The sequence below is a fragment of the Heteronotia binoei genome, chromosome 16 (genome assembly GCF_032191835.1).
Source record: "Heteronotia binoei isolate CCM8104 ecotype False Entrance Well chromosome 16, APGP_CSIRO_Hbin_v1, whole genome shotgun sequence".
In the NCBI taxonomy this organism is placed as follows: domain Eukaryota; kingdom Metazoa; phylum Chordata; class Lepidosauria; order Squamata; family Gekkonidae; genus Heteronotia; species Heteronotia binoei.
The window spans coordinates 48,873,625-48,899,663 of NC_083238.1; the positions used below are offsets into that span (position 1 = coordinate 48,873,625).

At 45.9% G+C, this 26,039-nt stretch overlaps 2 protein-coding genes across 2 annotated transcripts in view; one reads left to right on the forward strand and one right to left on the reverse strand.

Moving 5' to 3' along the window:
* The window catches only part of FLACC1 (flagellum associated containing coiled-coil domains 1), a 30,244-nt gene extending 12,716 nt beyond the window's left edge, over positions 1 to 17,528 (forward strand). Inside the window, exons 10-15 of the mRNA XM_060257290.1 lie at positions 2,427 to 2,526; positions 5,268 to 5,371; positions 8,734 to 8,796; positions 11,602 to 11,691; positions 14,676 to 14,785; positions 17,276 to 17,528. Coding sequence (XP_060113273.1) covers positions 2,427 to 2,526; positions 5,268 to 5,371; positions 8,734 to 8,796; positions 11,602 to 11,691; positions 14,676 to 14,785; positions 17,276 to 17,342 — 534 coding nt within the window. The 3' untranslated portion in view covers positions 17,343 to 17,528. The remainder of the gene's footprint in view (positions 1 to 2,426; positions 2,527 to 5,267; positions 5,372 to 8,733; positions 8,797 to 11,601; positions 11,692 to 14,675; positions 14,786 to 17,275) is intronic.
* Positions 17,529 to 22,010: 4,482 nt separating this feature from the next.
* Positions 22,011 to 26,039, reverse strand: part of CASP10 (caspase 10) — a 36,296-nt gene continuing 32,267 nt past the window's right edge. Inside the window, exons 10-11 of the mRNA XM_060257289.1 lie at positions 25,032 to 25,542; positions 22,011 to 22,527 (exon numbers count right to left, since the gene is read on the reverse strand). Coding sequence (XP_060113272.1) covers positions 22,365 to 22,527; positions 25,032 to 25,542 — 674 coding nt within the window. The 3' untranslated portion in view covers positions 22,011 to 22,364. The remainder of the gene's footprint in view (positions 22,528 to 25,031; positions 25,543 to 26,039) is intronic.

A 26,039-nucleotide genomic window follows, 5' to 3' on the forward strand; every position in this document is an offset into this window, starting at 1 on the left:
CTTATCCCATAGTTCTTTGAAGCCGTGAGATGAATACTAGTTTTGAATCTAAGGAGTAGTTTGGAATGTGAAAACATCAGGTTAGATCCAGCCAACTTTCTCACTCCATCAAACGCAGTTCCCATTTTTACTACAGCCCCACCTCACATCCCTTTTGTCCATGCAGAACCCACAATTAGGGTTGGAACCTGGACTTTTTTGTAGCAGGAGCTCCTTTGCATATTAGGCCACACCCTCTGATGTAGCCAATCTTCCAAGAGCTTACAGGGCTCTTGGTACAGTGTCTACTGTAAGCTCCAGAAGGACTGGCTACATCAGGGGGGTATGGCCTAATATGCAAAGGAGTTCCTGCTACAAAAAAAACCCCTAGTTGGAAGACAAATGCTGGCAACTGGTAGGAGAGGCTAGGGGGTGAAGACAACATAATTAGCATCATGCCAACGCTACAAAAATCAGTTCTGGCACAAACCTGGAAGTCACATCACCACACCAAGACAGTGTTCTAGGATTCACCTGAAACTCTATGTTTTACCACAGTTTTGGGTGATTCCTAGAGCATCACTTTGATGCGGTTTGCACCAGAAGCTATGTTGTGACATCAGCTTAATACCAGTCTCTCCCCTACTTTGCTCCTGCTGCTCCATGGAAAAGCAGCAAGGACCAGGAGGGGAGGTCACCCACCAAAGCAAGAGACCCCCTCCCTTTTTGGTGATTAATGATTATAGCCCCTTCCTCCCCATTTTCAGCATTAGAAAAGCTGGTTAGATCCAACCAAGGCTTTTTTTTGAGCAGGAACACAGTTCCAGCTGTCTTGGGGTCAGGGTGTGTGGCCTAATATGCAAATGAGTTCCTGCTGGACTTTTCCTACAAAAATGCCCTGTATGAAATAACGGCGATGTCAGGAGGTGTTGCCTAATATGCAGATGAGTTCCTGCTGGACCTTTTTCTACAAAAAAGCCCTGCATGAAATAATGGTGATGTCAGGAGGTGTGGCCTAATATGCAAATAAGTTCCTGCTGGACCCTTTTCTGCAAAAAAAGCCCTGCATGAAATAATGGTGATGTCAGGAGGTGTGGCCTAATATGCAAATAAGTTCCTGCTCGGCTTTTTCTACAAAAAAAAGCCCTGGATCCAACTCATTGTTTTAGAGGAGGGGGAGTTAAAACACCTCATTCCCAAACTTATTATTATTAACTGTATACAAATGAATTGAAATGTACAAGCAGAATTGGAATAACTTTTAAATGTAACATCTTGAATATAAATGTATAAAAAAGTAGATTCTGAGAAACATGTTTTTTCATATTATGAGATATGTAATAGATTTTCCTTCTGTACTTTGATATATTTCCTGTTGAAAGTAATATCAAGTATGCAGAAGAGGCGAAAATATGTACTACTGAATATATAGTAATGATTCAAATAATGTAGCTGCAAAACAGATTGGTCATGAAATTTGAAATTTAAAATGTTGAATATAAATGTACCCCAACGGAAGTAAGAATCATTGTACTTTATAGATACTATCTTAAAAATTATATTGAAGGGCGTGTTGGGGAGAAATATCTTATGTTTTATACACTTTGTTATATATAATCATCTGTGATATACACAATTATGTTATTTAACTCATTTTTTTCTTTCTGTATCCCCTTATTATTTGTTTTCTTAATCTTTCTCTCTCATCTATCCAGGGCTTTTTTTTGTAGCAGAAGCTCCTTTGCATATTAGGCCACACACCCCTGATGTAGCCAATCCTCCTGGAGCTTACAGTAGGCCCTGCACTAAGAGGCCTGTAAGCTCTTGGAGGATTGGCTACATTAGGGGTGTGTGGCCTAATATGCAAAGGAGTTCCTGCTACAAAAAAAGAAAAAGCCCTGTATCTATCTAGCAATGCCCCATCCCTATCACTGGTGCCTCAACCAAAATTGGAGCCCCTCCCATTTAGCGATTCTGAGAACAATTTTAAGCAGGCCTATTCAGAATTCTACTTAGATCTGTTCCATGGAACTTACTTCCCAGGAAAGCATTTGTGGGCTGGTACTCATGTACCACACCTTGTTTGTCCTTACTCATTCCCGCCCCCGCCAAAGATTCGTCAGTCTTACTGGGACCCCGACTCAGGTGTAATCACAATTTTCTTTAGGAAACGGTCCATCTAATAGAGATGAAACTGCACTGAAGAGTCTTCCTGTTCCTCCTAGGGTGTCGTCAGACATTACACTAAAAGCGGATCCATCACGCTCCGATTTGACATTCTTTGTTTCTTGACATTCTTTGTTTCTTGAAATGATGTAGGATGACAGATGCTAATGGCATGGGGTTTTTCTCCAGTTTACTTGGCCCCACATTTTAAGTAAAAGTGGGGTATGGATTTCGCACAGTACATCTTTGGTAATCGTTCAGATTCCTTTCTCATCTTGTAGGACAGCATTTCTGATGAAATGGAAGAAAAGTGGTTGAGAAGGCAAGCCGAATGGAAGAAAAGCGAGAGGACTGAGCGAGAGAAGGCACTGTTACAGCAGAGTGAGTCTTTATCTGAGCCCAATTTATTGAAATTGCCAATTTGCCAGCATTTCTTCCCTGTCGCCCTGCGCCTAGTGCTATTATCAACTTAAAAAGGTTTTCTCATTTATTAGAATTTCTGATTGCTCTAACAGTACTCCTTAACATTTCAGCTCACCACAGGCCTCTCCGATAAATGCATTCAGAATGGACATGTGTTTGGATGCCTTAAACAGGATACAAACAACACAAAGCAGAGCGGGTGCCCTGTGAGCACCCTGAATGGGCACCCTGTACACCTGCCCGCAAGCGGCAAATTCACGGCTTGCGAGGCAGGTGTGCGCAGTGCCACTCTTTCCAAGCGGGGGCCATGGATGACTGTTGGTGCGAGGGTTCGCCCAGCTTGCCAGCATTGGAGAAGGGGAAATCAGGAGACCCTCTGCTCCCCCCCCCCCGGGGATTGGCATCCCTTGAGCTTTCTGGTTGTTGGCTGTTTTGTTTTTGTTCAAGCAGAGAGCAGGAAAGGCCCTGGTCTTGTTCTAGTAAATCTTTCGGTCCTTCTGCCATGGTGTGCTTGTGGAACTATTACAGTGGCCATTGGTCACTGATCCTCTTACACTGAACAAACACACACAGAAGTGTGGTGAACCGGTGTGGTGTGAACATGAACATATGAACATATGAAGCTGCCTTATGCCGAATCAGACCCTTGGTCCATCAAAGTCAGTATTGTCTTCTCAGACTGGCAGAGGCTCTCCAGAGTCTCAAGCTGAGGTTTTTCACACCTATTTGCCTGGAACCTTTTTTGGAGATGCCAGGGATTGAACCTGGGACCTTCTGCTTTTGAGATGCTCTACCACTGAGCCACCGTCCCACCGTGTAGTGGTGAAGAGTGTCAGTCCAGTATCTAGAAGATCCAGGTTCAATTCCCTACTTATGCCAGGAAAGTTCACTGGTTGACCTCTAAGCTGGTGGATTCTTGTGAGAAAAAATTCCTCTTTGTGAGCTACTGGCATTAAAGATGTGAGCTGCTGCATCAATTAGTTGGCTCTGGGGCCATCCTTCCTGAGCCAAAATGTGTGAGCTGGAAGCTAAAGAACTGTGGGCTAGCTCACACTAACTCAGCTTAGAGGGAACACCGCCAGTTACATACTCTCTCAGCCTAACCAACCTCACAGGGTTGTAGTGAGGATAAAACAGAGAAGACAGTGCCAGATTAAACCGTATGGAGGCCCCTAGGCAGTCAAAATTTCGGAGTGGGGGGGCCTCACAAATTATTTCAGAGTTGACATGCCCACCCCGCTGCCTGTGGTGCCTGCTGCAGCCTGCAGGCCCCTTCTCAAAACCCCCTTTGATGAAGCTGCAGGGGAGAGGCAGAGAGAGGCACACTTGGTGACAATGCTAGCAGCAGCCGCACCAGGCAAGTCGGGCAGAAAGCAGCTCAGTTGCTGGCTGCTGGTGCAGGCCGGGAGGGCTACAAGCAGGGGGAAAACTGGGAGGGGGAACCTGGCCCAGGGCCCCTAAAGGCATGGGGGCCCATAGGCCAGTGCCTGCTTTGCCTAATTGTTAATCTGGCCCTGGGAGAAGAGGAGAATGAGGTAAGCTGCTTTGGGTGCCCTCTTGTGGGGAAAAGTGGGGTATAAAGGAATTAATTAAATAAATGCATTAATAACAACAAGTTACATTTCAGGAAGAAGAGTTCTAGTCTATTTCGTCTTTCTGAAATGCCGCATTTCTTTGTGTAAGGATCGTTTTGCCATAGTCTGCATGGGGCAGGCTATCCTCGATCTTGTCAGATCTGGGACGCTACGCAGGGTCAGCTCTGGTTAGTACTTGGATGGGAGACCACCATGGAAGTCCAGGGTTGCCTCACAGAGACAGGCAGTGGCAAACCACCTCTGAATACCTCTTGCCTTGAAAACCCCATGAGGGGTCAGAATAAGTCAGCCTGTAATTTGACAGCACTTTACACTCAAATCTTTTTATATAGAGGAGTATTCTGTCACATGATTGCCTGCCTGTTGGACTGACACACCCAGACCAGTTTGACTACCTTAGCGACACCAAACTACATATTACACATAAGCAGGGCTTTTTTTGTAGCAGGAACTCCTTTGCATATTAGGCCACACCCCCTGATGTAGCCAGTCCTCCTAGAGCTTACAGTAGGCCCTGTACGAAAAGCCCTGCAAGCTCTTGGAGTATTGGCTACATCAGGGGTGTGTGGCCTAATAGGCAAAGGAGTTCCTGCTCCCAAAAAGCCCTGCACATAAGACATGTGAACAGTTTCCAAAATTTTGTTATTTTAATTCAAAAGAACAAATTTCAGTAGAGGAATGGGGGGATGAGGGACAGTTGAGGAAGTTTACCACAAATGTGCATACTTAGAGGGGTTTTTTTTAGCAAGAACGCACAGGAATGCAGTTCTGACTGACTTGGCATCAGGGGGTGTGGCCTGATATGCAGATTAGTTCCTGCTGGGCTTTTCCTACCCAAAAAGCCCTGTGTGGAACAACAGTGACATCAGGGTGTGTGGCCTGATATGCAAATGAGATCCTGCTGGACTTTTTCTACACACCCCCTGCACATACTAGATTTTTGATTACTTCTGTGCCATTCCTCTCCTAGCTGACAGGTCTTCTGCACAATTCCCCCAACAAAATGATGGACAAGAGGTCAACAAAAATGTGCAAGAGTTTCTATGACTCACCATCCACACGTTCATGACTAACACAGATCCAAGATATTTTTGCTTTCCTCAGAGCAGTCCTTGACGAGGAAGTTTGAGATGCAGATAGAGGAACACCAGAAGATGATCCAGAAGGACAGTTTTTTGTTAGGCAAGGCCTACCATGATGAGAAACAAGTAAGTACTGCTTCCAACTGAGCAAAAACTGGGCTTATTCAGTGATAGACACTTTGTGGGAGCTCTTTTGTGTCTTTAAAATTGAATAATTTACTTGGAAGTGCATTGAACATAATCTCATTCCCTTACCTCAGATTTTAAAAAGAAATTATTTATCGTGCTTCATTTTCTTATATCAACGAACAATACTTTGCCTTATTCAGCAATACGTAGCAATAAGCAATACAAAACATAGTGGGGGAAGCATTAGAGCCAGCGTGGTGTAGTGGATTGGTTAAGAGTGTATAATATCGTGAGTTCCGAGCATCGAGGAGACAAGAGAACAGCGTTAACAGCTCTTTTAGGGGCAACATGGTAGACGGCTGCACCTACAAGACTGAAGACTGGGCCAACGGGGCCAAACCTATATACAACTCTTGGTTCCTGAGCAAACACATTATTGGGTCATTCAAACAGGCAGGGGGTTTGTGATTGGTGTAGGGCATCAGGTATTTGGATCCTACTGCCCATTGTTCCCAAGTCCTCAAGCTCTGCTCTCATGGCTCCAATGAGCCAGGCAGGAATACTCTAGCAATCACATACTAAAACCACATACATAACAGAGCGACAAGACTTGAATGTGGAGAATTGGGTTCAGTTCCCCCACTCATCCTCCACATGAAGCCTGTGGGGTGACCTGGGGCCCATCATTGTTCTCTCAGAACTCTCAGCCCCACCTACCTCAAAGGGTGCTTGTTGTGGGGTGTGGAAGGGAAGGAGATTGTAATCCACATTGAGATACCTTAATGTAGAGGAAAGTGGGATATAAAAGACCTTCTTCTTCTCCTTCTCCTCCTTCTTCTGCTTCTTCTCTTTCTTCTTCTTCTCCTCCTCCTTCTCATTCATTGCTTATCATGCTAATACTGTGTTTGAATCAAAATTTATGCCTGCTGTTGTCTGGTATTTTTCTATCAATCCGGTATTCAAATATCTCTTAAAATATTTTCTCTTAATCACTACTTTGGTTTGTTTGAATTTCAGTATTCAATATACGAGAGTCATGCTCCCACAAATGACTCATGGGTAGTATTGCCAATTCCCCTTGATCATCCGGTTTTATTGACTCAGAAGCACACTATTATAATTTACCAGGGGTCATTTTGTAGAAAAATAGGTGGTGGAGCTCATTAGCATAACTCATTAGCATATACTGCCACCACCCCACCAAAAGCAACCTGATGCAAGAAAGGAGAGCCCCAGGCAAGCGAGGCCTGCTTGGGCTGGCTAGAAATCCAGCCAATCCAAGCAGGCCTCACTCACCTGGGGCTCTCCTGGGCCATCTCCCGCAGTCAAAAGGCCAGCAAGCCACCCGCTGCCCAAAATCACATAAGTGGAGAAAGGATGGTGTGGGCTTCTCCAGAGGTTAATGAAGGCTGCTGGGGGTGTGGCAAAGCCCCTGGTGGCTGGCTGGCTGCCCACTCTCCTAACCCAGGGATTGTTATGCAGCTGCAGCTGCTATTCAATGGACAAGGAAGGTGGAGAGGAAGAGGGGGAACCCTCAGAAAGGTTCAGGAGCTGCGCTCCTGTGAGCTCCTGCTGAATCTGAGGCCTGTAATCTACTAATATAAAAGAACATTTAAAAATAAAACTACAAAATTAAACTTCTTTGGGTAAGGGAAGTTTATAAACGGAATCAATCAATCAATCAAAGTACCCCAACACAAATTTTAAAAAAGAAATATGCAGCATGATGTGTTCACCTTTAAAAATCAGAGCAATCTTATAATTCATATTCAACAACCAACTCAAAAACTATTTAACAATTCCTCTGCAATGATCTACAGCTAAAAACTAAAACCTCACTGAAATCCCAGCAAGGCGCTGAAACTAATCAACTGCAAAATTAAAGCTTTGTTTTAAAAAGCCCCGCAAACTAATTAAGACCAGAAGAAAACAACATTGAATTAGAACGTCAATGTATAGTGATATCTACAACCCAATTAAGAAAAAAATGAATTCTTAGTTTCTTAATTATTAACAACAAACAAAACAAAAATCTCAATGAACAAGCCTCAACACGATGGTGGAACTTTAATAAACTTGGTGCCAGGCAGGTAGATGAGAGGAGGGATTCATTGTCCTTCTTTTCTTACTTTTAATCTTACTTCCAAATGGTGGAGGAAAAATGAGAGCAGGGCATTTGATGTAGCACAAGACAGCTTTGTCTGTTCATGTCTTAAAGAGGGAAAGTCTTTCCTGAATTCAATCATTCCTCTTCTGTTTGCATCGCCTTCTTTGTCTGGCATTCCTCACACAAGCACTATTTAAGTAGAGGGCTTATACACAGGACTTGTATCAGAAGCTCCTTTGCATATTAGGCCACACCCTCCTGATGTAGCCAATCCTCCAAGAGCTTACAAGGCTCTTAGTTACGGGGCCAACTGAAAGCTCCAGAAGGATCGGCTGCATCAGGGGTGTGTGGCCTAAGATGCAAAGGAGTTCCTGCTACGAAAAAAGCCCTGTTTATACATACATAGGGGGTGCATTCACATGACACTAAATAATGTGTTTTATATCCGGATTTTTACTGTGTAAGAATAGCAAAAATCCAGATGTGAAATGCGTTATCTAGTGTAGTGTGAATGCACCAAGGGTTCATTTGATGACTGATGATTGTTATGCAGGGAAATGTTTTTATTATATATTTTATTCTTTAATATTCTATGTTTGCTTTTAACTGTTGTTAGCCACCCTGAGCCCATCAGGGGAGGGCGGGATATAAATCTGATAAAATAAAAAAATAAAATTTGTGCAGACGGGTGCTGTTGGGAGTAAACCTCAGAAGAATCCACCTCTATTTCAGCCATCGTTAGAAATCTTCAATATGTTTCAAGTCCTTGGGGAAAGCGTATGGAAACCAGAAAGAAGAGTTTGCCACCAAATTGAGATTTTCATGCAGTTAATTAACACCTCCATTTGGGAATCTGGTGGAAGCCGGTGTGGTGTAGTGGTTAAGAGTGCCAGACTAGTGTCTGGGTAGACCCTGGTTCAAATCCCCGCTTGTGCATGAAAGCTTGCTGGGTGACCTTGGGCCAGTAACACTCTCTCAGCCTGACCCATCTCACTGGACTGTTGTGAGGATAAAATGGAGGAGAAGAGGAAGATGTAAGCCACTGTGGGTCCTCATTTGGGGAAAAGGTGGCGTATAAGGGAATTAAATGAATAAATATCTTTGTGCTGTATCCGTCAAGGTATGATTTTTTTTTTTTAAAGAACGAGATGCACCCCACAAACACAGGGAGACCAGGAAAAGCACTTAGAATTGTGTCTCCTGAATTTTTAAAATTTGCTTACGTGATTCTCCAGCAGTTTTCCTTTTCCAGGATTTTCTCAATCAACACGAAGAGGACTTGGAAAGGATAAACACTTTGATGAAAAAGATTGATGTAAGTACGGTTGACAGCTTTGAGCAGACGTATGAAAAGCATTCCTACGAAGGAGTTATAGGACCAGGGCCTTTTCTTTTTCTTTTTTTTAGCAGGATAGCACAGGAACACAGATCTGGCTGGCCTGGCATCAGGGGGTGTGGCCTAATATGCAAATGAACTCCTGATGGACCTTTTCCACCAAAAAAAGCCCTGTATGACATTCTGCTGCAGACCGTTGGCTGTGTAAGTACAGTACACACTGAGAACCAAACCATTCCTATCAGAATGTTTTAAGAATCAACAAGGAGCCAGTCCACCAGGGCTTTTTCTGTAGCAGGAACTGCTTTGCATATTAGGCCACTCACCCCCTGATGTAGCCAATCCTCCAAGAGCCTATAGGGCTGTTAGTATAGAGCCTACTGTAAGCTTTTGGAGGATTGGCTGCATTGGGGGGGGGGGGTATGGGGGTGTAGCCTACCAAAAAAAGCCCTGAATCGTTTCCCCTTAGTGTTTACAATGAACAAAGTGTTTAAGGCTCTGGCCAGGAGCTCCAGGTTTGCAGAAATCCCAAGGAAACAATATGCAAGATCCAGGTTTTCTTACAAGGAGATTTTAAGAAGCCATGATCCAGTTTACAGAAATAGCAGGCTAAGCTCCCATCTGCTGGATCTCAAACACACACACGCACTGTGAAACTTAGCCAGATCTCAAGACAAGATGCGTAGCTAAAACTGAGCATCCTCTACCTTGATTCCTGGCTACAGGTCAAAAAGCAAGCGAACTCAAACACTAGGATGAGCCAGGCCATCTTAACACCTGGTGTCAGGCTTCCTAGATAAGAACTACTAACAAGCCTGAAAGGGAAGGATATTGTCTTGGGAGCAGCCTGAGCCATCCCCTCACAGAACTCAAGCACCAGCCAGCAACCAAGATGGAGTTACCATGGCTGTACATAAGATAAGCTCAGGGCTTTTTTTGTAGCAGGAGCTCCTTTGAATTTTAGGCTACACCCCCCTGATGTAGCCAATCCTCCAAGAGCTTACAGTAGGCCCTGTAAGAACAGCCCTGTAAGCTCTTGGAGGATTGGCTACATCAGAGTGTGTGGCCTAATATGCAAAGCATCACCTGCTACAAAACAAGCCCTGGGTAGGTTAAAATTCTTTATTATTTCATGAGCCAACCTGCAGCTACAGGGTGGACTAGGAAGGCAGGATTCTCAGTCAAATACATATGTAAGTTCTAAACTAAATTTTCAATTATTTAAAAAAAAAAGAATTTGAAAAAAAAAATACATGTGTGGTACCTCTTGGATTAGGTTGTATAAATTATTGAAATGTTGTCACAGCAGGACATAATTTTTAACTCTCTATTCCTGGGGTTTCTGTTAATATATGTCACTGTTATTTTCAACCAAATGGAGACTTGCCAATTAATTAAAAAAAAAATCAGCCGCCAGAGCCTTGATGAAGTAAGATATCGAATCATAAGAACATAAAAGAAGCCATGCTGGATCAGGCCAATGGCCCATCCAGCCCAATGCTCTGTCACACAGTGGCCAAAAACACCCAGGTGCCATCAGCAGGGCCAGGACACTAGAAGCCCTCCCACTGTTGCCCCTCCAGCACCAAAAATACAGAGCATCACTTGCCCCAGACAGAGAGTTCCATCAATACCCTGTGGCTAATAGCCCCTGATGGACCTCTACTCCATATGTTTATCCAATCCCCTCTTGAAGCCATCTATGTATGTAGCTGCCACAACCTCCTGTGGCAGTGAATTCCACATGTTAATCACCCTTTGAGTGAAGAAGTACTTCCTTTTATGCGTTCTACTCCAAGGATGATGGACTCAAAGCCTAAGCAGGGGCGGTCCTAGCTGTAGGGCATCTGGGCCACTGCCCCCTGGGCCTGACTCCACTCTCCAAAGCAGCCATTTTCTCCACAGAAACTGATCTTGGTCATCTGCAGATCAATTGTAATAGCAGAAGATCTCTCGGTGCCATTTGGAGACTGGCAAACCGACACAATGACTATGAATAAATCCAGCTGTAGGAAAAGAGAGGGATAAAGAATCTGTGCTCTAGTTCAGATTTCCCTCAAGACAGACACGAAAAGCTGTGACAAATGCACGTATAACTATAAATTACACGCAAGGCTTTTTTTGTAGCTTGAACTCCTTTGCATATTAGGCCACACCCCTCTGATGTAGCCAATCTTCCTGGAGCTTACAAGGCTCTTCTTACAGGGGTGTAAGAGGTTTTCTTACAGGCTACATCAGAGGTGTGTGGCCTAATATGCAAAGGAGTTCCTGCTACAAAAAACCCCCTGAATTACAGTAATGTATAAAGCTGCCTTTCGAAGATCTTCAATGAAAGTCCTGTTCCAAGGGCCTTAACTTTTGGGAGCCAGAATTTTAACTAACAGGGGTTTTGGCAGAGCCAGCCCTAGTTCTGTGGTATGACCTTCCCCAAAGTGCTTCACTGCTGTCCGTTCCTCTTGGTCGTTAGATGCTTTTGCAAGATAACAGAGTGAAGAACATTTCTAAATTTAATGGTGCTGTTGACTTCAGTTTTAACTCTGATTTGTTTTCTGTGCCTTGTATTCAGGGCTTTTTTTTTTAGCAAGAACAGTTCTGGCTGGCTTGGTGTCAGGGGGTGTGGCCTAACATGCAAATGAGTTCTTGCGGTGCTTTTTCTACAAAAAAGGCCCTGCTTGTATTCAATTATTCTAAGTCAATATTTTGAGCAACCGTTAACATGCAGGATAGAAATGTTTTAAATTAATTGAATAAACGCTTTTTTGTTGCTATTGTGTCCAATAAAAGACTTTGGAGGAAGAGCTGAAGGAAAAGAATGAGACTTTGAACTCCATTGCTTCAACTCTTCATAACACGGAGATGGAGCTCCAACATGAGGTAAAAGTCCCAGAAGAAATACTTCTGGGGAAAGTCCAAAAGGGTTTTTTTGGGTTAGTCTGAGGCAGCAGGTGGCACCTTAGCAGCAACAAGATTTTTATTTCAGCATAAGATCTTGTGAACTAGCGCCCATGCAACTGAAGAAGCTGGCTCTAATCCATGGAAACCTATGCTAGGCAGCGTTCCCTCTGAGCTGAGATAATGTGAGCTAGCTCACCGTTTTTTAGCCTCCAACTCACACATTTTTGTCTTAGCTCAGGAAGGATGGCCCCAGAGCAAAGTAATGTATGCAGGAGCTCACAAATTTAATGCCAGTAGCTCATGAAGTAGAATTTTTGCTCACAAGACTCCACAGCTTAGAGGGAGTATTGATGCTAGGATAAAAATTTAAGTCTTTAAGGTGTCAGAAGATGCCAGTCTGTTTCTGGAACGTCTGTTTTTGGTCAGAACGGCAGGGGAATTGTGGACTTCACTGCCAATGAACACAGTGGTGCTCACAAGCATAAATGGTGGGGAGATGGGAGTTAGAAAGATGAATGAAAGAAAGGTCTATTGATGGCTACTAGCCATGGTGACTGACAAGAGGCTCTATCTAAAGAGGCTTTTGGTTTGGAGGCCCTCCCCCCACTTCAGGGTTAGCAGAAAGCAGGGGGGGCAGGTTGACTGTCCACTGGGCACTCCATTATCCCCTACAGAAACTGGTCCCCATAGGGTATAATGGAAAATCGATCTTTGAGTACCTGGGGCTCTAAGGGAGCTGTTTTTTGAAGTAGAGGCACCAAATTTCCTGCATAGCATTTGGTGCCTCTCCTCAAAAAACCTCCAAAGTTTCAAAAAGATTGGACTGAGGGGTCCAATTCTATGAGCCCTCAAAGAAGATGCCCCCATCCTCCATTATTTCCAACAAAGAGAAGGCATTAAAAAGGAGCATGGCCCCATTAAATGTGATGGCCAGAACTTCCTTTGGAGTTCATTCATGCATGTCACAACCTTCCTCCTGGCTCCACTCCCCAAAGTCCCCAGATATTTCCTGAGTCTGACCTGGGAACCCTACCTGTAATATGGCCCTGTTGAGGATAATCACAAATAATTCTGCAGTGCCATCTGCAGGACTTTTGTGAAATTCTGAGTCCATAAACCAATCATTGCCTTATTGGTTTCTGTGGAATACAACATTGGTTCCACTTCCCCACCCCACAATAACATGTATTTACCTAGCCCATAAAATTCAGCTCCATTTCTTCGTATTCATCCTCACAGTGTTTACAGAGCCCATAAAATTCAACACGGTTTTTCCTTACTCATCTTCACAATAAGTCACGTAGAAACGAGATGCTGCAGTCCAGGACTGAATGGACGTTTTAAGTTAAGCGGTGATAGGATCACCATCTTCAAGTACTTGAAGGGCTGCCCTATAGAGGATGGTGTGGAATTGTTTTCTGTGGCCCCAGAAGGTAGGACCAGAACCAATGGGTTGGAATTAAATCAAAAGAGTTTCCGGCTCAACATTAGGAAGAACTTCCTGACCGTTAGAGCGGTTCCTCTGTGGAACAGGCTTCCTCGGGAGGTGGTGGGCTCTCCTTCCTTAGAGGTTTTTAAACAGAGGCTAGATGGCCATCTGACAGCGATGAAAATCCTGTGAATTTAGAGGGAGGTATTTGTGAGTTTCTTGCATTGCGCAGGGGGTTAGACTAGTTGACCCTGAAGATCCCCTCCACCTCTATGATTCCCCACATTAATATATTTCCAAAAGAAACAGACATGCAATATCTCGAGTAGATTTTGGAATGTGAGATACAAATATTTTAAATAAATAGATATCTTTTAAAATTAGGATTTCAACAATTCACACAAGAGCGTAGAGGTTTTGGCAGCCAGGTGTTCAGTACTCTCCGTCAGCCAGATGTTCAGTACAATGACAACATCAAACAAAAAGGAGTGTGAGAGAAAAAGAGGTTTCAGAGCAGACAACAGAGTCCATAAACCAATCATAGTCCATAAACCAATCATTGCCTTATTGGTGTCTTTGGTTCCACTTCCCCACCCCCCAATAATGTGTATTTACCTAGCCCATACAATTCAGCTGCTCCGTTGTCTTCATTACCCCTACCCATCCCAGCTGCCTTTTCTTACCAAACACCCAGCCTGACAACAATATTGAGGGAAGTATGAAAGGGGAGGGGCCTCAGCATGGTCCAATGCTATAGAGTCCACCCTTCAAATCAGCCATTTTCTCCAGGGGAACTGATCTCTGCCAGCTGGAGAACAGTTGTAAAAGTGGGAGATCTCCAGGCCCCACCTGAAAGCTGGAAACCCCATCCTCTCTACTTAAAGGCCATCTCTGGTAACAAGGCAGAGAGAGAGAGATCTTTCCCTGTCGGTTGCCAGTCAGTAGGGTTGCAAAGTCCAATTCAAGAAATATCTGGGGACTCTGGGGGTGGAGCCAGGAGACATTGGGGTGGAGCCAGAAGTAAGGTTGCGACAAGCATAATTTAACTCCAAAGGGAGTTCTGGCCATCATTTAAAGGGACCGCACACCTTTCAAATGCCTTCCCTCCGCTCGAAAAAAATGAAGGATAGGGGCACCTTCTTTTGGGGCTCATAGAATTAGACCCCCTGGTCCAATCCTTTTGACACTTGGAGGGTGTCTTGAGGAGAGTAATTGGATGCTATGCTACAAATTTGGTGCCTCTGCCTCAGAAAACTACTTCCCCAGAGCCCCAGATACCTGTGGATCAATTCTCCATTATACACTTTGGGAATCGGTTTCCATAAGGAATAATGCAGTGCCCAGCAGACATCCCCCCCCCGCCGCTTTCTGATGACCCTGAAGTGGGGGGAGGGGCTCTAAACTGTGGGATCCCCTGCCCCCACCTGGGGATTGGCAACCCTCCCAGTCAGAGGAGGCAATGGATGGGCCCAGAGCAGGTTCATTGTCCATTCCCCCCCCCTTTCCTTCCCATTCTCCATCACCCGCCTGACAGAAAGCCGCAGCAGCTGTCACGGAGAAAACGGTCCTGCAGCGTATCGCGGTGATTGAGGAGAAGCATCGCATCCACATGAACTCTCTGGTGGAAGAAAATGTCGCTCTGAGGTAGGACAAAAGGCCAGGTGGTGTACTCACGTGAGGAACGAGTCCAACGTTTCTGTTTTTAGAAGAGAACAAAGTTAGGGTCCACTGGCATCCTTGAAGACCAGCCAAGTTTGATTCTGGGTATAAGCTTGTGTGTGTGCACGCGCACACACACAAAAGCTTACACCCAGAATCAAACTTTGTTGGTCTTCAAGGTGCCACTGGACTCAAACTCTGTTCTGTTGCTTCAGACTTACACGGCTACTGTTGTGTATATGGACTATGTGTGTTCTTGCCTGGCTCATTGGAGCTTGAAGGAATGAGCTTCGGGACTCAGGAACAATGGACAGGATCCAAATCCCTGTTGCCCTGCTCCAATCACGGGCCCCCTGCTAGTTTGAATGATCCAATGGCATCCTAGCGTGGGAACCTTGAAGTGTATATAGTTGGCCCCGTTAGGCAGTCTTCTAATTCAGCCGTTACCATGCTGAAACTAAGAAAGAGAGCTATGACGACTGCAACCGCGTCTCCTCCTTGCTTTCAACCCGCTATATTATAGCTACCCACCGGGAACTGTTTTTTGAACAATCTTTGAAAGCATAGTCCAGGCTCCTGGTTGAACTGGGAATTACAACATCCCCCAGGAGAGCCAATTTGGTGTAGTGGTTAAGTGTAGGGGAGGGAAAAAACCCCAACACCATAGGCTACAGAAACAAGAACTTGCTAAAAAAAAGTTGGGAACTTACTAGAGCTGATTCTAATACCGTTGTTTTGCAGTGGCTTATCCAGTGGTCTTCAGCCTTTTTGGCACAAGGGACCAGTTTTGTGGAAGACAATTTTGCCATGGATCGGGGTGGGTGGGGCGGGACGGTTTCAGATTGATACAGTTGTGCACTTTATTTTGGTGTGGTGGTTAAGCGCGCGGACTCTTATGTGGGAGAAGCGTGCGGACTCTTATGTGGGATTCCCCACTCCTCCACTTGCAGCTGCTGGAATGGCCTTGGATCAGCCATAGCTCTCGCAAAGCTGTCCTTGAAAGGGCAGCTGCTGTGAGAGCCCTCTCAGCCCCACCCACCTCACAGGGTGTCTGTTGTGGTGGGGGAGAAGATATTATAGGAGATGGTAAGTCGCTCTGAGTCTCTGATTCAGAGAAGGGTGGGGTATAAATCTGCAGTCTTCTTCTTCTTCCTTTTCTCTGCGCTAGAGCCCATGTGTATTCTTCCTTTCCAAACTGACAAAATCGCTACGACAGCAATTCAGGAACTGAATGTTCCTGCTGCCTGGCTTCATTCATCAAAGGATCTGCATTCAGCTACTTATTCTGCCCAATGTATTATGCTCATGTGGGCTTTATTTTTAAAAAAAAATTGCATGGGTAAATTTTGACCTGCCAAAGTGACCACACTGCAGCAATTGTTAGTCACATCTAAAGCTGCATTCAGGGCTTTTTTTGTAGCAGGAACTCCTTTGCATATGAGGCCTCACACCCCAATGTAGCCAATCCTCCAAGAGTTTACAGTAGGCTCTGTACTAAGAACCCTGTAAGCTCCAGGAGGATTGGCTATTTCTGGGAGGTGTGGCCTAATATGCAAAGGAGTTTCTGCTACAAAAAAAAGCCCTGCGTGCGCTCAAACTTACACAGTACTGGCCACTTCTTGACCTATTTGAATACAGAACTGGAATCCTCTTCTCAGATAAATAGTGTCAAAATATGAGGGTTTATTTTACCTCATTTATACCTCATTTTTCTCCCCAGTGGAAACCTTGAATGGCTTACAACAGGGGTGGCCAAACTGTGACTCGGGAGCCACATAGGGATCTTTATTGTGTGGCTCTCAAAGCCCCCCAGCCTGTGGCTTGGAGAATGCACTTAAAATTGCTTTCTTTCCACCTCTCCCTCCCCCATCTATTTGCCTGCAAGTCAGCCAGCCAGCTCTCAAACATCTGATGTTCGTGCCAGTTTGGTGTAGCGGTTAAGTGTGCGGACTCTTATCTGGGAGAACCAGGTTTGATTCCCCACTCCTCCACTTGCACCTGCTAGCATGGCCTTGGGTCAGCCATAGCTCTGGCAGAGGTTGTCCTTGAAAGGGCAGCTGCTGAGAGAGCCCTTTCAGCCCCACCCACCTCACAGGGTGTCTGTTGTGGGGGAGGAAGGGAAAGGAGATTGTGAGCCGCTCTGAGACTCTTCGGAGTGGAGGGTGGGATATAAATCCAATATCTTCGTCTTCTTCTTTGCAACTCTCAAACGCCTGACACGTATTCTGTGTGGCTCTTACGATAAGCAAGTTTGGTCACCCCGGCTTACAGCCATCTCCCCTTCTCCCTTTTATCCTGACAACCACCCTGTGAGGTAGGCTAGGCTAAGAGTACATGACTGACTCAAAGTGACCCAGACGAACTTCCATGGCAGAGTGGGGATTCGAACCTGGATCCTAGTCTGACCCCCACCCCCCAATGCTGCTAACCCCATTCTGTCTGCAGCCGTAACGGTGCTTCCGTTGTCCTCCCCAGGCGCAAGCTTCTTGAGAGGAACGAAGAGATACTAAGCGAGCGGTCCCAAAGGAGTGACATATTTTAGCCGTGGGAATGGGTTGGACAGCAAGGACCCTGTGTTTACTCCCCAGACCCTGCAACTGTGACATCAAAGTTACGGCCTCGGATGCAGCGCAGACGGCTTGACAGTGTTTAGCACTCGACTCTTTTGCTGTATTTTGAATCTGGCTTGGCTTCATGATCCTCCACTTAAGTAAAAGGCTGTCTAAGACTGGGCTGTGGCTGTTTGCTTATGCACATTGCCGGCCTGTATGTAAATGAAGAAGAGGAGAAGATTGATACCCTGCCCCTCACTCGGAGTCTCAGAGTACCTTACAATCTCTTTCCCTTCCCCTCCCCACGACAGACACCCTGTGAGGTAGGTGGGGCTGAGAGAGCCCTGAGAGAACTGCTCTTTGAGAGAACAGCTGAGAGAACTGTGACAATACAGGAACTCATGGGAACTCAGTTAAATTGCTGAGCAGTCAAGTTAGAACTGCCCTGTGGCGCAGAGTGTTAAAGCTGCAGTATCGCAGTCCTAAGCTCTGCTCAAGACCTGAGTTCAATCCCCGGTGGAAGCTGGGTTTTCAGGTAGCCGGCTCAAGGTTGACTCAGCCTTCCATCCTTCCGAAGTCGGTAAAATTAATACCCAGCTTGCTGGGGAGGAAGTGTAGATGACTGGGGAAGGCAATGGCAAACCACCCCGTAAAAAGTCTGCCATGAAAAATGTTGTGAAAGCAACGTCACCCCAGAGTCAGAAATGATTGGTGCTTGCACAGGGGACCTTTTCTTTCCTTTCCGGGTTAGAAAGGATAAAAGGAAGTACTTCTTCACCCAAAGGGTGATTAACATGTGGAATTCACTGCCACAGGAGGTGGGGGGGGGGGTTGGATAAAAATACGGAGCAGAGGTCCATCAATGACTAATAGCCACAGTGTATTGTTGGAACTCTCTGTCTGGGGCAGTGATGCTCTGTGTTCTTGGTGCTTGGGAGGGGCAACAGTGTGAGGACTTCTAGTGTCCTGGCCCCACTAATGAACCTTCTGATGGCACCCGGGTTTTTTTGGCCACTTTGTGTATAGAGTGTTGGACTGGATGGGCCATTGGCCTGATCCAACATGGCTTCTCTTATGTTCTTATGACTGACTTAAGGTCACTCAGCGGGTGCATGTGGCGGAGTGGAGAATCAAACTCTGCTTCTCTGGTAGAGGCAGGGTATGTGTGTTGTGGGATGCCAGCCTCCAGGGGGGACCTGGGGATCCCCAAAATTTAAGCTCATCTCCGGTCCAGCATTCCCTCTAAACTGAATTAATGGGAGCTAGCTCAGAGTTTTTTAACCACCGGCTCGCACATTTTTGTCTTAGCTCAGGAAAAATGACCCCAGAGCAAACTAATTGATGCACTCACAGCTTGAACACCAGTAAAGTAGAATTTTTGCTCACAAGACTCCACAGCTTAGAGGGAATATTGCTCCAGGCTACAGAAAGAAGTCCACCAGGAGAAAATGGATGCTTTGAAGGGTGGACTCTAGGGCACTGTGTACTCCAGTAGGGTCCCTGACCTCCCCAGGCTCCACCCCCAAATTGCCAAGACTCCACAAACCTACATACAGCAACTGTACCATCCACCCAATCCACTCCAGTGGCCAGGGTGGGGGTGGGTGGGCTGGCAACCCCAGCTGTGTCATATGCATAAAGAATAAAGACTGCGACTACAGCAAAGTGCATAAATTCTAAACTGCACTGATTCCCTCCACAAGCCCACATATGAAATTCTGATTCCAGCAGGACTGCAACAGTGCTTCATTTTGTCTGGTTCGTTTGAGAGCGATAAAAACATTTACATTCCCTTATTATTGCATAACAGGACAAGCAGCTGAGCTCCTAACATCAGGTTTCCGTGCACTGGTCCCTGGTATCAACTGATTGACCTAGCAGGGGAGGAAAAAACCTCCCAACACCATAGGCTACAGAAACAAGAACTTGCTAAAAAAAATTGGGAACTTGCTAGAGCTGCTTCTAATACCGTTGCTTTGCAGTGTCTTATTCAACCTTTTTGGCACAAGGGACCAGTTTTGTGGAAGACAATTTTGCCATGGATCGGGGTGGGATGGTTTCAGGATGATACAGTTGTGCACTTTATTTTGGTGTGGTGGTGAAGCATGCGGACTCTTATCTGGGAGAACTGGGTTTGATTCCCCACTCCTCAACTTGCAGCTGCTGGAATGGCCTTGGGTCATGACTCAGGGGTTTTTTACCAATTGCTGCCACCACTCTGGGTTAAGGGTCTCCCTTGAGAAGGCACAGAGTACCCTCCCAAGCCCTTCCAGGCTTCCCTTAGCTTAGACCAAATAATGGGGGTGAGGACCAGGCAGAGTTAACAGAAAAAAAGCTTTATTTTAAGGTCAGTGCAATATAACAACCAGGGGGCATAAAGCAGTAGGGTGAAGGGGAAAATAAACAAATGCCCTAATGCATCTGAACTTACTGTCCCTACTGTCTCAGTCAGACCTAGCCTACTCACCCTACCTCACAGGGTAAGGGTCTCTCCCTGGCAGCAGCTCTTCCTCCTAGGAAAAGAACATCCATTTCCTGGGCTTGGCCTTTATATTCTCTTCCCAGGCCCCACCCCTCTCTGGGCCTGTTTCCCTCCAAAGCCCTAGCTGCCCAATCAGAGGGGATCCTGGGAGATGTAGGCTTTTCCCAGTAACTCCAAAGCAGGCTCCTCTGGGCCTGCAGGCCTCGCTAGGCCCAGGATCATGACACCTTGGGTCAGCCATAGCTCTCTCAGAGGCTGTCCTCGAAAGGGCAGCTGCTGTGAGAGCCCTCTCAGCCCCACTCACCTCACAGGGTGTCTGTTGTGGGGGAGGAAGATAAAGAAGATTGTGAGCCACTCTGAGATTCAGAGTGGAGGGCAGGATATAAATCCAATGTCGTCATCTTCTTATTACTACTACTACCACCACCACTACCATATTGTAATAAATAATAAAATAATCTCACAGCCCGGTTACTAACAGGCCACGGACTGGTACCGGGGGCCCCTGGCTTACACAACTTCATCGCCTCCAGAGGCTAAATAAGACAAAAAATCCACAGCAATTGTGAACACAGGTTTATTCCTTGTTCTGATTCCTATGGTAAATCACACATGGCATCTTTTATTCTCTTCTGAGGTAATTATCCATGCCTTTTCAGGGGCAGAAGGCAAACTGAGGTCTCCTTACTAGTATGGTCTCCTTCTGTGCATTATTCTTCGAGTGGAATAGTCAGCATTCTCTTCCTTCTGCTTGCAACACAATTAGTCATGCTGGGTATTTCCAAACTGAGCATGCGTCACGAGAATGAGCCAACAGTTTCAAAACCACTTAGTGAGGCCTAGACTTGTCGGTTCCCGCATTTAATGAGGAAGCGAGATCGCTGATTCTTTGAACAGCACAATCTTTTACTCCTTCTGAGCTGGTAAGCAGCCTACAGAGCTCTTAGGCCCAACAGCTGGTTCCTGCCGGGCTTCTTAAAGAGACCTACAACCCGCCTTCCCTGAGTTTTTATCAGCTTCCTGGTTTCTAACCTCGTGCAGGCCGAGGGGAAAGGGCCTATTAACCCAGGAGCAGTAGTTATACAAAACATGGCAAGTGTTCACTGAGTAAAATTCATGCTGAACTGCTGGGAGTACATTTCATCTTCTAAGAAGCTCGAGTCGCACATCAGACCCGCATCACACATTTCTCCTTTCCTCCAACTTCACCTCAAAATCCAGTCAGGTGAGGTAGGTTAGATTAAGGCTGACAGAGAATTCTTAGCCCAAGGTCACCCCCATGAGTTTCACATTGGTAGGGACAAGGGTGGAATTCTAGCAGGAGCTCCTTTGCATATTAGGTCATGCCCCCCTGATGTAGCCAATCCTCTAAGAGCTTACAAGGCTCTTTTTTGCAAGCTCTTGAAGGATTGGCTACGTCAGGGGTGTGTGGCCTAATATGCAAAGGAGCTCCTGCTAGAATTCCACCCTTGGGTAGGGATTTTAACCTGGGTGGCTCCCAGTCAAATTATGTTGCCTATCCAAATAAGGAAAGTGCAGACAGGCACTTCTGGAAGTAGGTAAAACAAATATCAGGTTAGATGACTGGGAAAGCAGTCCCTGGAACAGCTTCTCTGGTGCACAAGGGCTTTCCAAAACACACCTGTAGCACAGGGAATGTTCCTCATGCTTTCTCTACCAAAACAGCTATGTTCTCGTTAAGTCAAGTAATGTTTGGGGCAATGCAAACTGAGATGACGCTTGTGTGGCACCAGCCACAGGATAAGACCAAGGTCTTTTAAGTCCAACGTTCTGTGTCCCGCAAGGACCAGTAAGCTCAGGGGTGGAATTTGAGCAGGAGCTCCTTTGCATATTAGGCCACACCCCCTGGATGCAGCCAATCCTCCAAGAGCTTACAAAGCTCTTTTTTTGTAAGCTCTTGGAGGACTGGCTACATCAGGGGGTGTGGCCTAATACGCAAAGGAGCTCCTGCTCGAATTCCACCCCTGAAACTCAAAAGGAAGGTATAGAAGACCAACCATCTCCCATTTCTGACTAGCACCTGGTACTGAGGAGTGTATTAACCCACCACAGTTGCATGCACTTGGCTGTTACAATTGATAGGCATCCCTGAGTGAAACTGAAGAAAGCTGTGGTGAGAACATGAGATGGCAGGTAAGGCCTTACAGCACCATGATTTTCTTTTTGGATTAGTTAGGGTCCGTTGCATTTTCTGTGGAATGAGTTTACCTCAGAGGGGGAGAAATGAATTTTTCCAGAATTTGAGCAGATCACTCTTGGTGGTGGTTGGTTTAAATGGTTGTGGTGAGTTACTGTTTACCCAGAAGAACATGTATGAAACCACAGGGGAATATATATTGATATACAGAATACTGGTTTGCGCCCACAAAGGTGGGGGATGAATCTGAATTAAAATAATGGAAATCTTCAGCAGCTGAAGTCTTGGTGCAAAACATACAAAAGAGGGAGAATGGAGTTTTGTGTAGTCATGGTTCCAGAAATCCAAAATGGCGGACACACCACGGAAGTCCTACGGCTGCTGTGATGGAGGAGGATCTTTAGGCACAGGAAATATCAATTTTTTCCTCAGGGTGAATGCTGGCTGGGGCATCTGTTTCTTTTCCCCTTGGGGATCTGCACGATAGCTGACATCTTTATTGACTTCTGTAAGAATGGACAAGATGTCTTCACCTCTGCAGAGCAAAATTGAAAAAAAAACAAACAAAAGGCATGATTAGACTGATGGCAATTCTTACTTTTAACACAGATGTTCATTCTTAAGGAGAAGACAACAGTTAAGAGGAAAAATTAATTATTTCACGGGTCACCCAGGGCTCTTTTTCTAGCAGGCACGCCTCTGCATATTAGGCCACACCCACCTGATGTAGCCAATCTTCCTGGAGCTTATAGTAGGCCCTGTACTAAGAGCCCTGTAAGCTCTTGGAGGATTGCCTACATCAGGGGGTTATGGCCTAATATGCAGAGGAGCTCCTCCTAGAAAAAAAGCCCTGGGGTCATCACATGCCTCTGATTGGCTGTGAAGATTTTTAAAAACATTGCTTTGACAGCAATTACTGGAGTTTTTTTCTTGGAGAAATGTGCCGGAACCGAGTTCTGGAAACTCTTCATGGAAACAAAATTCTCAAAAAGTGTTTAAACCAGGGGTGGTGAACAGTAGCTCTCTGGATGTTTTTTGCCTACAACTCCCATCAGCCCCAGCCATTGGCCATGCTGGCTGGGGCTGATTGGAGTTGTAGGCAAAAAAAACATCTGGAGAGCTACCGTTGGCCACCCCTGGTCTAAACGGTTAGTGAGGGGCACCAGGGAAGCATGACAGTGTTTGATCCAACAAAGTATGGTAAAACACTGGTGGTGTCTCCCATGGTTTAAGGAGGAACAGCAGAAGCATCTCTTTCCCGACTGCCCATCCTAAACACTGTACAGCAAGAAGAGAATTGTGTGAGTTGTAACTTTCCCCATCACTGATGGGAAAAAACCAAACACTTGCACTTCACTTGTTTATGACTGTATCCAAGGCTTTTTTTGTAGCAGGAACTCCTTTTCATATTAGGCCACACACCCCTGATGTAGCCAATCATCCAAGAGCTTACAGCTGGCCCTGTATGAAGAGCCCTGTAAGCTCCAGGATTGGCTACCTCGGGGGGGGGGGCTAATATGCAAAGGAGTTCCTGCTACAAAAAAAGGTCCTGGCTGTACCTAGCTTTGTGCGTAGTGAACTGAGGACTGATTTCCCAGCTACCTAGTCTATATGCAGAGTTGCTTCCAGGAACTAAATTAGATAATGAAAATAGATCAAGATGGGTAGCTATATTTGCCTGCAGCAGTAAAAAAGAGCAACGCCAATTTCTCACTAGGCTTGTTCTGGTCTCTGAGCCATTTTCCTCCTGGCGCTTCTGTCCAATTTCACACAAGCTGCCCCGGGGCTGCAACCTGCCCCGCCTCTTTCCTGTGGCAAGCAAGATCCTCTGAAAACCGGTTTCTGCTTGCCACGGAAAAGAGGCGGGGCACGTTGTAGCCCTGTGGCAGCTTGTGCAAAATTGGACAGAAACACTGGAGGAGGGAGGAAGAGCCCTGAGACCGGAACAAGCCTAGTGAGAAATCGGTCCAAGAGTCCAGGAGTGCCTGAAAGACCAACAAAATTTGTGGCAATGAATGAGCTTTCGTGAGTCACTGATCACTTTTTCAGTCGAAAGAGCCAGAGTCCAGGAACAAAATTTGAGGTAGACAGGGCTTTTTTTTAGCAGGAACTCCTTTGCATATTAGGCCACACCCCCACTGATGTAGCCAATCCTTCAAGAGCTTACAGGATTCTTAGTACAGGGCCTAAAGTAAGCTCCAGGAGGACTGGCTACATCAGGCAAAGGAGTTCCTGCTACAAAAAAAGCCCTGGTGGCAGGAGATGAGCTTTCGTGAGTCATTTTCGTGAGTCTAAAGAAGTGAGGAGTGACTCACAAAAGCTCCTCCCCACCACAAATTTTGTTAGCGTTTAAGGCAGGGGTGTCAAACTCATTTGTTATGAGGGCCAGCTGTGACAAAAATGAGACCTTGTTGGGCCAGGTCATGTCAGGTTGGGCCGAGCCATATCAGGCTGGGCCATTTAAGATTTGGTAGCAGAGATACAAATTTTATAAAGAACACACACACACACACACACACATTTTAAAAAAAAAACTTAAAACATACTTAAAACGTTAGCACTCATTGGTCTTAAAGATGGTTTCTTTGTATTTCGCCCATGGGAACCAGGGAACTGGGCAAAAGAAGCTCTGGCTCTTTCCTTCCTTCTCCAGGGGACTGGGGATGGAGGAGCCTCAGAAAATAAAAGGAAGAGAGGCTTGGCTCAGTAGCTCTGCTGTGCAACTGAGACAGTATGGCAAAGCAAGCTATTTCTCCCCAAGGGAGGAGCCTTAGCCAATGGAGAAAATAGAGGCTTTCCTCTGTAGCTCCTGTGCAATTGAGTAAGCCTTGCAAAGCAAGCTGTGATGCAGAAGGAAGCAAGATATAGGCAGAAGGAAGCAGATGACATCCAGTTGCTCGGGGGCCTGAAAGGAGCTCCCCAGGGGCCTGATTTGGCCCCCGAACTGCATGTTTGACACCCCTGGTTTAAGGTGCTCCTGGACTCCAGCTCTTTTCCACAGATAATTAAAAGAATACCACAAGTCAACAAAAGCCTTACCGTGGCACCAACTGCTTCAGCTTGGTACAGAGTGCCTGGATGTACCACGTGCCTTCCCGCGTGTGCCGGTACGAGAGATACCCATCCACCGTGGCCATGCCAAGGAGAAAATCTGCTTCTTCTGGAATGCTTGGCTGTGGAGAGGGCAATCCGGCACTCTGAGCATCTGAGCCAAGATGATCATCCGTGTCCACGTCAAGGAAGACAGCTTTCTGTGTCTTTTCACCTTGACAGGCCTGGATGAAGAAGAGTTTGGGCTTTCTAGCCAGCAGCGGGCACTGCTTAGCCGTGAAGTAGGACATGATGGTACGGATGGGGATTAGCTGGGCATCCGTGCCGTATATTTCTCCTGATTTGCCATGAGACAGAATGCAGCAGACCAAGCAGTCGCTGTCTTTCCAGTCTTCCGAAGACTGCCATTTCTGCAGGTGCTGGTGGATTTCCGTCGAGGTCTGGTTATCGTACGTTTCCACTTCGAACCCGAGCCATTTAAACACACGTTCCAGTTCCTCTGTTTGAGAGAAAGGGGGTGGGAGACAGAGCTTAATGTGAAAAGGGTCTCTGCCAAATACACGCAGGGGCTCTGATTTAAAGAAAGAAGTCGCATTGATTTAACATTCACAAAAACTAGACCAATTTTACACTAGATGTGTTCTGGGTGGAGAGACCTTTTGCTCCTAGCGCTTCCTCAATTTTCGCAGAAGCTGCCCCGGAGCTGTGAGTTGGTGCACTGCTTTTCCACAGCAAGCGAGATCCTCTTACAGGCGCTTTCTGCTTGCTGTGGAAAAGTGGCACACCAACTCACAGCTCCAGGTCAGCTTGTGTGAAAACAGAGAGAAGCGCCAGGGACAAAAGGGCTCTCTGCCTGGAACAAGCCCTAGTGCCAAGTTGGTCCTAGTCTTGTAGACCGAGGAAAAGCAAAGAAGGGAAAAAAACTTAACTCAAAAACTGGAGTAAGAAACCTGAAAGGTTAATATGGAATTAAAGGGCCAAACATGAAAAACAAAG